Genomic DNA, 17,733 nt, shown 5'->3' with positions numbered 1-17,733 from the left:
AGAAAGAAAAATAGATAGATAGATAGATAGATAGATAGATAGATGATAGATGTTAGTTGCAAAGTTATGTCCAATCCATTGTGACCCCATGGACAACGTTCCTCCAGGCCTTCCTGTCCTCTCCCATCCTCTGGAGACCATTGAAGCTCACGCCGACTGCTTCAGTGACTCCATCCAGCCCCCTCCTTCTCTGCCGTCCCCTTCTTCTTCTTTTGCCCTCCATCGTTCCCAGCATGAGGCTCTTCTCCAGGGAGTCCTTCTTCCTTCTCCTTAGGTGGCCAAAGTCTTTGAGTTTCCTCTTCAGGATCCGGCCTTCTAAAGAGCAGCCAGGGTGGATCTCCTCTAGGACTGACCGGTTGGATGGCCTTGCAGTCCAAGGGACTCAGAGCAGGAGTCTTCTTCTCCAGCACCAGAGCTCAAAGGCCTCCATTCTTTGGCGCTCAGCCTTCCTTATGGTCCAACCTTCACAGCCATCCGTTGCGACTGGGAAAACCAGAGCCTTGACTAGACACACATTTGTTGGCAGGGGGATGTCTCTGCTTTTTGGTATGATGTCTAGATTTGCCATAGAGGATCAGGGGACTAGAGGCTAAAAATTTAGGGTGAAACAGTTGCAAGAATTGGATATGTCCAGTTTAATGAAAAGAAGGACTACGGGTGACATGACAGCATCTTCCAACACTTGAGGGGTTGCCCCAAAGAAGAGAGGGTCCACGGAGGCCAGAAGAAGAAGGACAAGCACCGGTGGGCAGGACAAGCAATGGGTGGAAACTAATCAAGGAGAGAAGCAACATGGAACTTTCCTGACAGTGAGAACAATTCACCAGCGGAACTACTTGCCTCCAGAAGTTGTGAATGCTCCATCACTGGAGGTCTTCAAAAGTAAACCGGAGAACCTTTTGACCTGGATGGTATGTCTTCTGCCTAATAGCAGTTAGACTTATATAGCGCTTCCTAGGGCTTTCAGCCCTCTCTAAGCGGTTTACAGAGTCAGGATATCGCCCCCAACAACAATCTGGGTCCTCATTTTACCCACCTCGGAAGGATGGAAGGCTGAGTCAACCCTGAGCCGGTGAGATTTGAACAGCCGAACTGCAGAACTGCAGTCAGCTGAAGTAGCCTGCAGTGCTGCATTTAACCACTGCGCCACCTCGGCTCTAAAGCAAGGGCCCATGGAGGTTCTCCGTCATCCAGGTCATGCTTGTCCCAGCGGTGCTTTTTCAAGAGACAACTGGACTTCCCGAGGACCCAGATTGTTGGGGGCAATATGCTGACTGTGTAAACCGCTTAGAGAGGGCTGAAAGCCCCATGAAGCGGTATATAAGTCTACTGCTATTGCTATTGCTATTGCTATTTTTCTCTGAAGACATTTCGCTTCTCATCCAGAGCTGAAGAAGCTTCTTGGATGAGAAGCAAAACATCTCGAAAGAAAAAAAAAATGGAAAGTCCAATTGAACGAAAAGCACCTTTGGGGACCTTAAGCAGGGGGGGTTGGACTAGAAGATCTCTGAGGTCCCTTCCCCCCTTAGGATTCTGTCATTGTTGATGTCAGCTTCTGCTTTGCTGTCGCGTCAGCTGCCATGAAACGGGAGGGGGAGGGCCTGGTATTTGGGAGGGGTTACTCATTGTGCTGGAGGAAAGTTCTGGAGTTCACCGACTGAGCGGACTGCGCAGGCGTGGTTATTTCCCGCCAGGACTAACGGCACCGACATTCCATCTTCGTGATGCCTTTTGAAGTTATCTCACACCTGACACTTGGAAGACTTATGATTGGGCTGGGGTTGTGATGCCAAGGGGTGGGGAATGGGCTATTCTATATATCAACTGGTTTCGCACCTAATTAATCAGACTTCGCTATGCATAGCCTTTAGCCATCTTTAATTAGTAAACGTACATTTGATTTCTACACATGGAGTCTCATGGTCTTTCTTTCCTAATTAATAAATGGAGAGATGCTGACAGTTGACTTCTCATACATAAATCAAGATCAGGTGAAGGGTTAATACCACTTTATAAGGCCTTAGTAAGACCGCATTTAGAATCCGGCATTTAGTTTTGGTCGCCACGATGTAGAAAAGATGCGGAGACTCTAGAAAGAGTGCAGAGAAGAGCAAGAAAGAGGATTAGGGGACTGGAGGCTAAAACATACGAAGAACGGTTGCAGGAACTGGGTACGTCTAGTTGAATGAAAAGAAGGACCAGGGGAGACATGATAGCAGCCTTCCAATATCTCAGGGGTTGCCACAAAGAAGAGGGAGTCAAACTATTCTCCAAAACATCCGAAGGCAGGACTAGAAGCAAGAAGGAATGAAGGGGAAAAGGTGGGAGGGAGGGAGGGAGAGAGGAAGGGAGGGAGGGAGGGAGGAAGGAAGGAAGGAAAAGGATGGAGAGAGAGATAGAGGGAGAAGAAAGGAAGGAGGGAAGGAAGGAAGGAAAAGGATGGAGGGAGGGATAGAGGGAGAAGGAAGGAATAGCAATAGCAGTTAGACTTATATATCGCTTCATAGAGCTTTCAGCCCTCTCTAAGCGGTTTACAGAGTCAGCATATCGCCCCCAACAATCTGGGTCCTCATTTTACCCACCTCGGAAGGATGGAAGGCTGAGTCAACCTGGAAGGAAGGAAGGAAGGAAGGAAGGAAGGAAGGAAGGAAGGAAGGAAAAGGACTGAGGGAGGGATAGAGGGAGAAGGCAGGAAGGAGGGAAGGAAGGGAGGGAGTAAGGGGGAAAAGAGGGAGGGGAGGGAGAAGGAAGAAAGGGAGGGAGGGAGACAGACTAGGCAGAAGGAAGAAAGGGAGGGAGGGAGACAGACTAGGCAGACCCCCTTCAACCATCACAGCTATTCGATGACAGAGGGACCCACAGGCTGAGAAAAGTAAGATTTCCCCCCTTTGGGCAAACCTTTTCTGACTAAGAAATTTTCTCACTTCAGATATTACGATATTGAATGCCTTCTGGTCATAACACAGCAGCCTCGATGCATTAATTATTTTCTTTTGAGCGGCTTGTTTAGAAAAGGAAGGAGAAAGCAGGAGGGCAGTAAAAGACCCCCTCAGTGGCAAACGCCACCCCCCCCCTCACTGACGGCTCCTCCCAAGTATCCATGATTAATGGAGCTGCATTTCATCGCTCTGTTATTGTCCATACTGGGGAGGAGGCAGTAAAACAGGCTACATGTGTAAACCAGGCGATATAATTTTGCAAGTGTGCAGCATATAAATGAGAGGCACTTTAGTGTGGTGCTTAAGGCATCAGGCTAGAAACATGGAGGCTGTGAATTCTAGTCCCACTTTAGGCACAAAAGCCAGCTGGGTGACTCTGGGCCAATCACCAGGAGATGGGGAGTTTTAGTTCAGCCTTAGAAAGTTGGCTAGATGACTTTGGGTTAATTATCAGGAGAGAGTGAGTTCTAGTCCCACCATTGGCACGAAAACTGGGTGCCAAGCACCAGGAGGTGTGAGTTCTACTTCCTCCTTAGGTATGAAAGCTGACTGGGTGACTTTGACCAATCACCAGGAGACTGGGAGTTCTAGTCCCACCTTAGGCATGAAAGTCAACTGGGTGACTTTGGGCCAATCACCAGGAGATGGGGAGTTCTAGTCCTGCCTTAGGCATGAAAGCTGTGATTTTGACCAATCACTAGGAGACTAGGAGTTCTAGTCCAACCTTAGGCATGAAAGTCAACTGGGGACTTTGAGCCAATCACCAGGAGAAGGCGAGTTCTAGTCCTGCCTTAGACATGAAAGGTGGCTGAGTGACTTTGACCAATCGCCAGGAGACTGGGATTTCTAGTCCCACCATAGGCATGAAAGTCAACTGGGTGACTTTGGGCCAATCACCAGGAGAAGGTGAGTTCTAGTCCTGCCTTAGGCATGAAAGGTGGCTGAGTGACTTTGACCAATCGCCAGGAGACTGGGAGTTCTAGTCCCACCATAGGCATGAAAGTCAACTGGGTGACTTTGGGCCAATCACCAGGAGATGGGGAGTTCTAGTCCTGCCTTAAACATGAAAGGTGGCTGAGTGACTTTGACCAATCGCCAGGAGACTGAGAGTTCTAGTCCCACCATAGGCATGAAAGTCAACTGGGTGACTTTGGGCCAATCACCAGGAGAAGGTGAGTTCTAGTCCTGCCTTAGGCATGAAAGCTGTGATTTTGACCAATCACTAGGAGACTGGGAGTTCTAGTCCCACCATAGGCATGAAAGTCAACTGGGTGACTTTGGGCCAATCACCAGGAGATGGGGAGTTCTAGTCCTGCCTTAGGCATGAAAGCTGTGATTTTGACCAATCACTAGGAGACTGGGAGTTCTAGTCCAACCTTAGGCATGAAAGTCAACTGGGGACTTTGAGCCAATCACCAGGAGAAGGCGAGTTCTAGTCCTGCCTTAGGCATGAAAGCTGTGGTTTTGACCAATCACTAGGAGACTGGGAGTTCTAGTCCCACCTTAGGCATGAAAGTCACCTGGGTGACTTTGGGCCGATTACCAATTGTAGCTCCAAACTGTCATGAAACAAATATTTGTGCAGTTTGATTTAGATCCGTTTATATCCTGGGGTGAAACTTCCAACACCATCAGACATCCCAGGGCCCTCGGCACGGACTCAAAAGGTGGATAAAACAGACACATCCAGTCCAAACACGTGACGGGCTGTGCATGGAACCACCATACGCCAGCCATTCTTCCCCCTACAATGCTTAAGTAGACACCTGCAGAAGATTTATGGGGCTCAAAGAACCCAAATTGTGTGTTTTTATCGTAGTTTTAGTCTGATAAATCACCTGGAACAAAGTCCAGGAAGAGAAAGCTGGATTAACTTTTTAGCTTCTTTCCCTTCCAACAAAGAAATTCTGTTTTTTTTTTTTTCCTCTTCCCCTTCGCGGTATAAATAGACATACAATCAACATCTATTTTTTTACGGGTTACGGACGCACAAAGCTGCCTCATCGCGAGCGATTCAGCATCTCCTCCTATTGTTTTCGGACAATATTTAAAACGCCGCTTCTCCCTTTGAATCTGCGTTGTGAGTTTTGCTCTCTCTCTTTGTGTGTGTGCGTGTGTGTGTGTGTGTGTTTATCCGAAAGACCAAAGCAGTTTCACTCCCAACAAGGAGCTTCGAAATGAATCGCCTCGAGATCCGCACGGAGCCAAAAGCGAAAGAAAGAAAATCTAGAGGAAGAAAATGTTATTAAGGGAGGAAAATTGGAAAAATTGGAATCTGAAAAAAAAAATCGCATTAAATATGAAGAAGATGATGGAGAGAGAAGCGTAATTCACAGGGCGTCCGTTGGCTGGACGGCCCTGCTGAGAAGGGAGGCCTCTAAGCAGATTTTGAAAAATTGCATTTTTAACTATTTTGCTGCTCAACAGATGGCAGGTGGAGATGATTCTCAGCCAAGAGATGAAAAATACATAAATCTAAAATCTTTGCACCTTCACTGTCCATGTCTGTCTGTCTGTCTGTCTCTATCTATCTATCTATCTATCTATCTATCTATCTATCTATCTATCTATCTATCTATCTATCTATCATCCATCTATCTATCTATCTATCTATCTATCTATCAATCATCTATCTATCTATCTATCTATCTATCTATCTATCTATCTATCATCTATCTATCTATCTATCTATCTATCTATCTATCTATATTTGTCTAAACACACACACACACACACACACACACACACAAAGAGCTTCCGAGGGCTGAGAGAGAGGGATTGGCCCCAAGGTCACTCAGCTGACCTTTGTGCTTAAAGCTGGACTAGAACTCACCGTCTCCTGGTGACCAGCCCAAAGTCATCCAACTGGCTTTCATGTCTAAGGTAGGACTAAAATTCCTCGTCTCCTGGCAATTGGCCCAAAGTTACCCAGCCAGCTTTGGTACCTAGGGTGGGACTAGAACTCATGATTTAAGGTTTTCTAGCCTGGTGCAGAGGTGGGTTCCTGCCAGTTCGCACCTATCGGTAGAACCGGTTCGTCAAATCTACCGAACCGGTTGGAAGAGGTTCCACCAGTGGACCCGGAAAGCAGGCCACACCTACAGAAGAGGCTCCAAAACTTTTTGAAACCCACCACTGGTGGGTGTGTAATGTCCTGCAGTTATCTAAGCATTAACAATGATCTAGTAATATTTCCTTATACATTTTAGGGACCTTTCCTTACATAATTGGTGTTTTCTTTCATACTTTTGGATTTCTAATTTCTGTTTCCGTTCGTTGGCAATTGCTAAAACCAATCCCACGTGAAAAAGTATTCAAAGCCTTCTTGATTTTAATTGTCAATTTATTTATTCCTGCACATTGTAATATTTATTCATTTACATATCTCTGTTTTTCCACGGCTGTGCAAACACAATTCCAGCAGCTGCTAACATGTGTAAAATTAAATATAGATTATACTCCCTTTCAAATAGCCAACAAAGTATTTCTGGTTTTAATTCCATATCTTGCTTTATGATTGCTTCTAACCACTAACTTCTGAATAGCTACTTGGACCGACCTAAGTACTAATTCATAATTTCATATCGGGTCACATGGGCGGCAAGCCAATCCCATCCGGTCACATGGGTGGCAAGCCACTCCCGCAAAGGAGGCCACACCCACAGAGTAGGTTCCAACAATTTTTGAAACCCATCACTGGCCTGGTGCCTTAACCACTAGACCAAGCTGCCTCTCTGTGGGCTGTGTCCAACACAAGGAACTCTAAACCCCGTGACTGAATTAGTCCAAGGCTTGCACCCAAGATCCTTCATGGAGGGGGCAAAGACAACAGTTAGATCAGTGTTTCTCAACCTTGGCAACTTTAAGTCCTGTGGACTTCAACTCCCAGAATCCCCCAGCTATGCTGACTGGGGGATTCTGGGAGTTGAAGTCCACAGGACTTAAAGTCGCCAAGGTTGAGAAACACTGAGTTAGATCTATAAGAAAGCTGATGAGAGGAACAATCCACCTTTTAAGCTCTGCTTTTCCCTAATTAGACAATTAACTTAAGCTGGGGATCAATTTTAATTGTTCCTGGGCACCAATGAGTATACAGCTCATCCTTAACGTACGACCACAATTGAGCCCCAGACGTCCGTCGCTAAGTGAATTTTGGCCCATTTTACAACCTTTCTTGCCACCGTTGTTAAGTGAAACACTGCCATTGTAAAGTCACCAACGCAGATGTTGAGTGAATGGATTCCCCATGGACTTGGCTGGCCAGATGGTCGCGAAAAGGTGAATCGCTTGACCCCCGGCACGTGCGACCATCATAAATATGACCGTTCGAAGTTACAACGGGTCTGGGGGAAAAAAATGACTTATGACTGTTTTTCACACCTGTTGCAGCATCCCCATGCTCAGGGGATTCAAAGGCTTGGCAACTGGCATGTACTTATGACAGTTGCCGGCATCCCGGGGCTCACATAATCCCCTTTGGTGACCTCCCGACAGGCCGAGTCAATGGGGAAGCCGGATTCGCTTAACGACCGCATCGCTCACTTTTAAGAACTGCAGCGATTCGCTTAACGACAGTGGCAGGGAAGGTCGCAAAAATGGGGCCAATCTCTCTTGAACAACCTTTCTTGCGTAGCAAATGGAAATTTTGGCCTGGGTTGCGGTCGTAAGTCGAGGACAACTGGACCCGGGCCTCCGGGTCACGATTCTAGCTGCATTTAATGAAGTCCGACTCTGATTTAATTTGTTTAACGTAGCAGACAATGCCAGAGAGAGAGAGAGAGAGAGAGAGAGACGGTGTAGTAGGGAGAGTGAGATTCAGCCCAGGCCGGTGCAAGATTAACGCATAGTAAACACAAGCTGAATAAACAAACTCATCAAAGCCATAAAAAGCCCTTAAAGAGAGGCAAGCTAATTAAAAATATAATAAACTCGATATTCACACTGGAGGCGCATTTAGCATTCGTGGAAAGGGTGGGCTTTGCAGAAAAGGGGTTCAGCGAGGGGCAAGGGGTGCCATGGGATTCCTCAAATGCAGAGAGGCCTTATTTGGGGGTGGGTGGGTTTGAGGGGGTTTATTCAATGCCAAATATAGAAAGCAAGGCATGGAAAGGGACAGAAAAACCTGGGCTGATTCATGAGGCTAAAATTGCGATCGGGAATCTGGATTGATTGTTGTTGTTGTTTTTCCAATGGATGGGTCTGCTTTGAGCTGGTTTTTACAGGTGCCTCGTTTGTTTTTTTCTGATCATGCGAATGATAGATGGTGGTCAATGATAGAAAAAGCGTAAACAATGGTGTAACCGAAGGATAGGAGATTAATTTACATGCAGAACCACTGCAAAGGGAAAGTAGAACTTGCTTTTCTAATAGTTCTTTCCTTTCCTTTCTGGATTTTCTGGATTATGTCGCCTGTCCCACTATCCCAAATCATCCAAAAGACATCCTGCATTACGCAAACGATGCATCGAAATATGAAGGGTTTCTGTTGACATCCATAATTGAGTCAAAGTCCTAGAGAGGCCCGGAGCCAAGAGGGCCTTTCTAGGGATTCTACATTGATCTTGATAGCACATGGTGCATTTTTAATTAAAACATTGGTACCCTTCTTTCCTTCCTTCCTTCCTTCCTTCCTTCCTTCCTATCTCCTTAATCCCTTGCCTTCTTTTCTTCCTTCCCACCTCCCAACCTGCCATTCCTTCTTTCCATCCTATCTCCTTCCTTCATCTCCATGTTCCTCCCTTCTGCTTCTGTTCCTTCCGTCCCACCCACTTCTCTTTCCCCCTTCTCTCTCCCCCTTCCTATCTCTTTCTCCCCATTCCTTCTTCACTTTCCTTCCTTTCCATCTCCTGCTTTCCTATTTCATCTTCCCTCCCTTCTTCCCTTCCTTCTCTCCCCCTCCCTTTCTTTCCTTCCTTCCCATCTTCTCATCCCCTCCTGCCTCCCTTTCTTTCTTCCCATCTTCTCCCTCCCTCCCTCCTTTTCCTTCTTCCCTCCCTCCCTCATTTCTTTTCTTCCTTCCTCCCTCCCTCATTGCTTTTTCTTCCTGCCTTCCATTATCCTTCCTTCCTCATCCTTCCTCTCCTTATCCTTCTTCCTACTCTGACTTCTTTTTTCTTCCTTCCTTCCTCATCCTTCCTCTTCTTATCCTTCCTTCAACATTGCGTTGTACCTTATGATTCTTGACAAATGTATCTTTTCATGTCTTTTTATGTACACAGAGTGAGAGCATATACACCAAAGGCAAATTCCTTGTGTGTCCAATCACACTTGGCCAATAAAGAATTCCATTCCGTTCCGTTCCTCCATTCCATTCTATTCTTCCTTCTCTGACTTTTTTCCTGCCTCCCTCTCTCCCTCATTTCTTTCTTTCCTTCTTTTTTACCATTATCTTTCCTGCCTACCTACCTACCATTATCCTTCCTGCCTTCCTCTCCTTATTCTTCCTTCCTTCTGACTCCTTCCTTCCTTCCTTCCTCATCCATCATCCTTCCTTCCTTCTCTGACCTTTTTTTCCTTCCCCCCATCCCTCCCTCATCCCATAGTAGGGAGCTACCAATGTCACAACTGACTTCCCAAAGGACATCATCTTCCCCTGCTCCCTGCCTCTCTTCCAGATCCGCCCCGGGGCCACCCTTGCATGGGATTCGTGGGAAGTCCAGCACATCCCGAACCCACAAATTAGGATCTCCTTTGGGGGTGTTCCAAAGCCTTTTAATAAACCTTCTCGGGAGGCGCTGAAGGGCGAAGCGGGGGCGTGAAAGATCTCCGCTTCTCTCTCTCTCTCCTTGGACCGTCTAATTGGAAATCGCTCTTTTAATTTCACCCTCGCCGTAATTTGCAGCCTGCAATTAATGCCCGCGCGACCCACGGAGCTCGGGGATTGCCGCACGCTTCTCATTAGCCGCCAATGTGCGCTTGGCTGGCCCGCGCTTTCGCTCCGGAGCGGTTGCGCGCCTCCTCGGCGCAAAGGCGAGCGCGCGCGCCCCTCGCTCCAGCCTAATGGCTCATTCCCATCCTTTGCATTAGGAGGAATAATAAATATTAACTTTGTATTAACTCTCCCCCCCCTCCCCTCCCCTCCCCACCCCGCCCGGCCGGTTTTAAAATGGAAACAACTAATTAATCAGATTAAGCCTTCCAAAGCAATTCTCCCTTTTACGAGCTTCCTCTCTGCTCTGCCAGCAATTAACACTGATGACTCGAGCGAGCGCCCGCGTTGGGAGTAGTTCTTGTGGGGGGGGGGGGAGAGGGGAAGAGGAAGAAGAGGAGGAGGAGGAGGAGGAGGAGAGGGTGGGAGGGTTTAATGGAGCCGTAATGGGGCTGAAGTAACCATGTGTGAAGGGTCTGTTTGCCCTCGGTTGGGTAATGATTTGAAAGCTTTTTGCAACGCGTGCCAAAATCTGGACTTCCTCTCTTTTCCTTCCTTTCTCTCTCTCTTTCCCCCTTCTTTTTTCTCTTTCTTTCCTTTTTTTCTCTCTCTTACACTTTCTCTCTTTCACTTTTTCTCTCTTTATCTTTTTCTCTCGCGATTTCTTTTTTCTCTTTTTGCTTTCTCTCTCTGTTTGTCTCTCTCCCTTTCTCTTTCTCTTTTTATTTTTTTCTCCCTTTTCTCTCTCTATCTGTCTCTTTCTTTTACTTTTTCTATCTTTCTCTATCTTTCTATTTGTCTTATGACCGTTTTTCAAAACTTATGACCCATTGCAGCATCCCTTGTGGTCATGTGATCGATGTTTGGCAATTGACTCACTTTATGACGGTTGCAACATCCTGGAGTCACATGATCCCCTTTTGCGAGCTTCTGACAAGCAAACCCAGATTCACTTAGCAACCAGGTGACTAACTTAACAACCTGTTTTGTCCCCCCTTCTCCGCTGGTTCAAAGACGACAGTCAGACAGACTTCAAAGGAAATAACTTTATCAGTCCTTGGCTCACTCTGGCTGCGAGCCCAAAAATAAACATAAAGTCTCTGGCAAGAAGATAACAGAATGCAAAACAAAATCTCTTACAAAGCAATTCACTTCTCCAAGTGTCTCCTTGAATCAGGGTTACAGAAAGCAAACCACTTATCCAAGTGCCTCTCACAAACAAACCACGACCGATGAACGATGAACGTTGACTCCTGCAACCAGGGCGTGGCACCATCAGTCCTTTTATCTCCAGAAGCCGACACTAACGAGCCCCAGCTGCATTGTTATTCCTGCATCCCGACGCAACTCACAGCAAACCTCTGCTGAGTCACAACACAACCGTTGCGAGAAACGTCATGCAATGGGGACAAAATACTCCCTTAACGGTGGCCTCATTTAGCGTTGGAAACTTGTGGTCGTAAGTCGATGACTACTTGTATTTCAGGGCATTTTTAACATTCTAGCAACGTGGGACAATATTTTTTTTTTCAAATCCCCAGCTGAAAATCCCCATTTTCTTCCCTATTTCCAACCTGCTGATTTTTCCACCCTTTCGGCTGCTGCCTCCTTCTTCTCACGCCGGGTTGAGCAAAACACATTTGTTCAAACACCCTCTGCTCCCCTGGGGTTCCCCTGCGTTCCTTGCTCTGGGGGGGCCACAGGACGCGGTTTCAACCCAGCTTATGATCTTTGCAAGAAGTTTGGGAAATAATATTTGTCTTTCCTGACATGACGCATTTCCTAGTTACACGCAAGCTTCCTCTGCATATTTATGACACAAAGGTTTCTTCCCCCCCCCCCTTTCACTGCTGTGTGCGTGTGCGTGTGCGTGTGCGTGTGTGTGTGTATATATATATATATATATATATATATATATATATATATATATATATATATATATATATATATAGTAAATGACTCTGTAATCAGAGAGCCCTCTTAAGGCCCCATTTGGCCTGAAGGATGGTTACGGCAGCCCCTAAACTGTAATTTAAGGCTTGATACATCGAGAAGAAAATATACCGGAGTGCGGGGAAGGATGGATGAAGAGGGTTCCCATTGGAAATATTATTTTGCTGTTCTTTAACTCCAACTCCAAGATGAGAGTGGTCCCATGAATCTTCAGCCGTCAATAAATGCAGGGGGGCATTTTCATCACACACCGAAATGAATTTAATGAATAGAATAGAATAGAATAGAACAGAATACGACATATTTGAATGAAGAATAGAACAGAACAGAATAGAACAGAACAGAACAGAACAGAATAGAATAGAATAGAATAGAATAGAATAGAATAACAGAGTTGGAAGGGACCTTGGAGGTCTTCTGGTCCAACCCCCTGCCTAGGCAGGAAACCCTATATCATTTCAGACAAATGGCTATCCAACATCTTCTTAAAGACTTCCAGTGTTGGGGCATTCACAACTTCTGGAGGCAACTTCTGTTCCACTGATTAATTGTTCTAACTGTCAGGAAATTCCTCCTCAGTTCTAAGTTGCGTCTCTCAATTAGTTTCCACCCATTGCTTCTTGTTCTACCCTCAGGTGCCTTGGAGAATAGTTTGACTCCCTCTTCTTTGTGGTAGCCCCTGAGATACTGGAAGACTGCTATCATGTCTCCCCTGGTCCTTCTTTTCATTAAACTAGACATACCCAGTTCCTGCAACCGTTCCTCATATGTTTTAGCCTCCAGTCCCCTAATCTTCTTTGTTGCTCTTCTCTGCACTCTTTCTAGAGTCTCCACATCTTTTCTACATCACCGAAGTGTGGCCTTACCAAGGCCTTTTAAACTGGTACCTGATTAAGGATTAAGAAGGACTGATTAAGAAGGACTAGGGGGGACATAATAACACTCTTCCAGTAATTTGAGGGGTTGCCCCAAAGAAGAGGGAGTCAAATTATTTTCCAAAGCATTTGAAGGCAGGACAAGAAAAAAATGGACGGAAACTCATCCAGGAGGATTTCACCCTTGAAGCAAACCCTGCCCACTAACCCCAAATTACAGCCTTGCCACCGTGCAGCCTTTTGAACAAGAGACAGCTGATTTTATTGTTTTAGTTTTTCACCTTGTCGATGACTTTCCGGCATGCAAGGAGGGATTGAGTTGAAAAGTATACCTAACTCCTTTGTGGATTCTTCTTCTTCTGCACCTGGAATTCCTTACTTAAGGCATTTGGGAAGGGGAGACCTGGCTTCACCCATCGATCTCGGACAAAATGTCGGTTTTCGGTTTGTTTCTCCTCTCGGACATTATAACCGCTAAGCCGTGTTTGACGTAACTCCGGAAGAGAAGGGAACAGTTTTTCAAGTAAGGTTCTAAGTCAGCTTCGGGATGTCTCTCCTTGAATTCGTGGAGGTCTTCCAGACCAGCCCTGGCGGTTTCCTTGGAGTTGATCTTCTTGAAAATTTCAGCCAACGTTCGGTTGACTTGGTCCTGGGCCAGAGAAAAAGAGCCCGAGTCTCGGTCCATGACAGGCTGTCCCTCAAAGTGGCTGAGAACTTTCCTCAGGTTGGCTTCCAGATCGGAGTCTCCCCTGTCCTCGATCAGCGTGAGATGACCCAAGATCTCCTCACCCTTCAACTTGCAAAGGGTGTGGAGAAGAATCTTCAGGGCCCGCAGCGGATAATTGCTCTGATATTGCTTTAGTTTCTCCTTGGGCAGGACCTTCATGAATAGGTGGACATCCAGCAGGATCTGGTCTAGGTAGATGCTGTCGATGGTTTGAGGGAGCCTCTTGGCTGTTTTCCACAAGCACTTGGCCACCATTTCCGAAAAAGCAAAGAGGTTGTTGGAAGCGGTCATACTTTCCTGGAGGAGGAGAAGCAAAGAACTAAGAATTCTGGTCTGGTTGGACTTCTCGAGAACCTTCATTACCACCAGTTTAGTGGGTTGCTCTTCTGGAAGCTCTTCGATGGGAGAATCCAACAAGAAGCTGATGAGGCAACTGATGAGGTCCTTCAGCACTCCAGCAGAAGCTTCCTGGGCCAAGATGTCTACTTGGAAGAGGGACACCAGGTTGCAAGTGATGGAGTGATAAAACCCCACCACCTGTTCCTTCCGCGCTTCTTCCTCTGCTGTGACATGGAGATGGTGGATGAACTTCATCTGGCGGAGGGTGGCTATCAGAAATGGGTTGATGTGGCCAGACATGAGTTCCACGTTGTCCTCCTGCTCCAAAATCTCCTGGATCTGGGCTAAGGCCTCCGTACTTGTCACAATGCTACCGCTAGCCACGTGGCAAATGATCATATTGATGTTGGATGAGACCCTATTTTCCATATTCATCCCTGGTGGGTCTCCAACTGCCGACTTGGGATTTGGGGAGCTGTCCACCTGGTTGATGTCCTCCTGCTCTTGAACGGAATCTGAATATTCCTCTTCGACCTGATTTCCGGTTGTGACGTTCTGCCTGGAACCTTCTACATAATAAGACTTGGAGAGTTGGTTTTTCATTTTCTCCTCTCGGACATCCTTAGCTCCTACCTCCCTGATGCTGTCCTCCAAAAGGCCCATATGTTTCTCCGAAATATTCCCAATGACCCGAAAGGCTTCCAGTCCAAAGACATCCCGGGCGATTGCGATGACCTTCAGAGCTGCAGTATGGACCGCATTGTTATAGTCTCCAGTCAAGACCAGGAGGGTTTTCAGAATTTTGCTGGGGTTCGGCTGGCAGACCTCCGGGCCATATTTCTTCAGCATCCATCCCAACTCTTTCAAGCATCCTATCCGTTGATTGGTGTTCTTGGCCTGGGCACCTTCGAGGAGAAAAGAAAAAGTCTTGAAGGCCGGGTAGATGAAGAACATCTGCTTCACAATTGCCCGGACTTCTTTGAGGATGGACTCTTTGGTTCCTCCCAGCTTCAGGAGGAGATAAGGCAAGAAGGAGGACGCCTCGCTATCCGTCAGCTGGTACTTCTCCTCCATGAGCAGGTGGAAGAGTCTTTGAAGGTACTCTAGGGTCTTCATGAGGACCCAAGTGTTGGTGTCGAACAATCGAAGGCTGAGCCACTTCAAGATGAGGTCCAAGCAGCTGAGGACCCCGTCTTTCTCGGTCTCCAAGTGCTTGGACATCACCGCCAACGCTTTGATGTGGTGTTGAAAGTTGGAATGGAACATCTCCTCCTGCAGCCAGTTGGAGAAGCAACCGGACATCTGAGCTTTCAGCTGCTCGATATATTTGCTGCTAGGGGTGCTGAAGTTCCACCGGAGGACTTTCAACGCCTTCTCCTCCTTGGCCCTCTGCTCTTTGCCTTTGGGGACAATCATAAAAATGGGACCGAGCTTGCCGGGACCTTCCTTTAAGGCAACTTTGGTTTGGGACTTCGTGGCTGGGAATCGCTTCGTTTTCGGGACCGTTCCTTCCGAGTTGGCTTTTCGGACATCCATGCTCATCTCGTTGGACCCAACGTTTTCTGTCGAGGAGGAAGGGGCTGGTGGGCATGGCGGAGGAGGAGGAGGAGGAGGAGGAGCCACCTCTGATCTGGACCAAGACTTGCCCCGCGGGAGCTTGGACAGGGTCCTTGACAAGCTAAGGGTGGCCTTGGAAGATCGGCTTTCTTTTACTCTTTCCAGCACGAGGAGGACCTGGTCCCGAGAAGCTGGCTTCAGCTTGCTGGTGGCTTCGCACATCTTCTCAATGCCGAGGTGGAGAAGGAAAAATGGAAGGGCCTCCTGCGCGGCTGCGCGTGTCTCCTCGTGCGAATTCTCCAAGGCCGAATAGAGGTGAGGGACACAACGGAGAAGGTCAGCAGAAGCCGAGTTGGAAGACGGCAGCTTCTCCACCAGCCAGCCCAGGAAGCCCTGCCTGGGCGACACCATGTCCTTCTTCGGATCCGCAAAGAGGTCATCTCCTTCCAGCCATTCTTTCATGCCGGTGTGCTCTGCCCAAGCCTCGATGGTGGCGAGAGCCAGGGGCCTCAAGCTACTTTTGCTATCTTTGAGCAGCGCCAGGATGGACATGCCCAGGGTCTTGACGTGATGCTTCAACCCGGGGCCCATGGCCTTGGCGAGCTGCTGCAGGACGACCAAGGTCTGCTTCACCACAACTTTGTTCGAGTCGTGCAGGCAAGCTTTCAAGGCCAGCGGGAGGTCTCCCAGGTGGGGCTGGATGGACGTGATCTCGCTGAGGATCCCGGAGACCTCCTCCAGCCCTTCCTTCCGCACCTTCCAGCTGGCGTCCTGCACTTTGGACATCAGCTCCGCGGAGATCTTCTGGCGGAGGTCCACCGAGTTCTTCTTCCAGTAGGGTTGCGCGTCCCCTCCTTGCTGCGCATTGGCAGAGTTCCGACAGAACCTGCAGCGGCCCCGGATTTGAGGCGGGGGGCTTTGGCCACTCAGCTGTTCGAAGCGGGCGTCTATCTGGGACAGCAGGAGGGGTCTTTCGTCCTCAAAGAAGCCCCTCAGGGGGCTCCCCACATAGAGGAAGATCATGCTGAGGAGGTTGAAGGCAGAGGTCCGCACGTCTGGGTGGGCCGCGGACAAGGAAACTTTGATGTAGCTGACAAACATTTTGGCCTCCAGGCCATCGAAGCCGAAATCTCGGATGGCTTCCGAGAGCCAGTTCAAGGTCTCTGCGTGAGTTCTGGGGCTATCTTGCATGAAAGCGGCTTTGGTCACTTTCTCGGCCGTCCAGGGCAAGCCGCAGGCTTCCGCCACCGCCGTGAGGGCTTCCTTGGTGTCGCTGCTGCAGATGACGTCTCCAATCTTATCCACCAGGTTGCCCAGGACGAACCGAGCGGAGGTCCTGGAGAAGTTGCCCTTGCGGGCGATGAGGGTGACGATGTGCAGCTTCTTTTGCATCACCTGGAGTTTGGTTTCGTTCCAGCCGGGCTCCTTGTGGAGCAGCCGGACCAGCGCCTGGCAGGGCACTTGATGGTTTTCCATCTCTTCCACGGCCCTCTCCAGCGCCTCGAGGCAGGAGATACGCTCTTTCCAGTTGCTGCTGTCCAGATGTTGGAGGCAGGACTCAGGCAGGACTGTGGCAGCTTCCAGCTCACATGATTCTTCTGGCAGTTCCTTCTCTGTCATGTCCCTTGGCATTAGCATCTTGGCTGTCTCTGCGTTCTAGAACCTTGGTCGGCCATGCGCAACATGGCGGCTCAGCCCTCCCTCGGGTGGCGATCAGCTCGGTCAGCGCCGAGGACATTCCGAGAAGCCAGGTAGATAGCCAAGGTCTCCTTCCTAGGGGAATCTGGCTTGCGACACCCCCCCACTCTGCCTTCCCCAGAGAGGAGATGGTGGTACCCTACTCTTTGGGGAAGAGGGCCTTCTTACGCGGCTGCTACTGCGGCTTATCAGTGGTCAGCTTTGCTTGAAGACCACCCGGTGGGGGGCTTTGTGATGTCACTGATGCCACAACAGAGGGGAGAAAGGCTCCAGGAACATAGAAGATGTGACTGAAAGAGTACAATGGCCAGAATTCAGCGTGGAAGATGTGGTGGGTGGGGGGAGGGAAGAATCCCGGTGGAGCCCTGGTGGAGTTTCGGATGTGTGTTCAAAGAAGGAGCTGAAATCTTCTTGAGATCTTGGAGGGTCAATGTTTGCAGACCTGGTCTATCCCAAAGGATTTTTCTTCAAGAGGCAACTGGACTTCCTTTTTTTTTTCCCCTTGAAGGCCTTTCTCTTATCATCCAAGAAGCTTCTTCAGTTCTGGAGAATGGAAGGATTTGTCCTTCTTGAAGATAGCTGGTCATTTGCATCCTTTTAGAGAGTCGTTGAGGCCCCTTGGAGGTTTAACTGTGCCCTCAGGGCCACCTGAATTGTGCAGATGGGTGTAGAACCTTCTTGGAACTGGTGAAAGGACTGGGTTGTAAACTGGAGATAAGTGGTCCTATCATGAGGGCCTAGATAAACCTCCAAGTGGCTTCAACGACCCTCTAAAAA

General features: G+C 48.2%; 1 protein-coding gene across 1 annotated transcript; it reads right to left on the bottom strand.

Moving 5' to 3' along the window:
- Positions 1 to 13,044: 13,044 nt before the first annotated feature.
- On the bottom strand, positions 13,045 to 16,896 carry LOC116523240 (cytoskeleton-associated protein 5-like). Its single transcript, XM_032238333.1, has one exon. It carries the CDS (start codon positions 16,894 to 16,896, stop codon positions 13,045 to 13,047), a length of 3,852 nt encoding a protein of 1,283 aa, XP_032094224.1.
- Positions 16,897 to 17,733: the final 837 nt, after the last annotated feature.

This window comes from Thamnophis elegans, unplaced genomic scaffold (genome assembly GCF_009769535.1).
Source record: "Thamnophis elegans isolate rThaEle1 unplaced genomic scaffold, rThaEle1.pri scaffold_11_arrow_ctg1, whole genome shotgun sequence".
Classification (NCBI taxonomy): Eukaryota; Metazoa; Chordata; class Lepidosauria; order Squamata; family Colubridae; genus Thamnophis; species Thamnophis elegans.
This window is presented reverse-complemented; position numbering and strand designations above follow the sequence as displayed.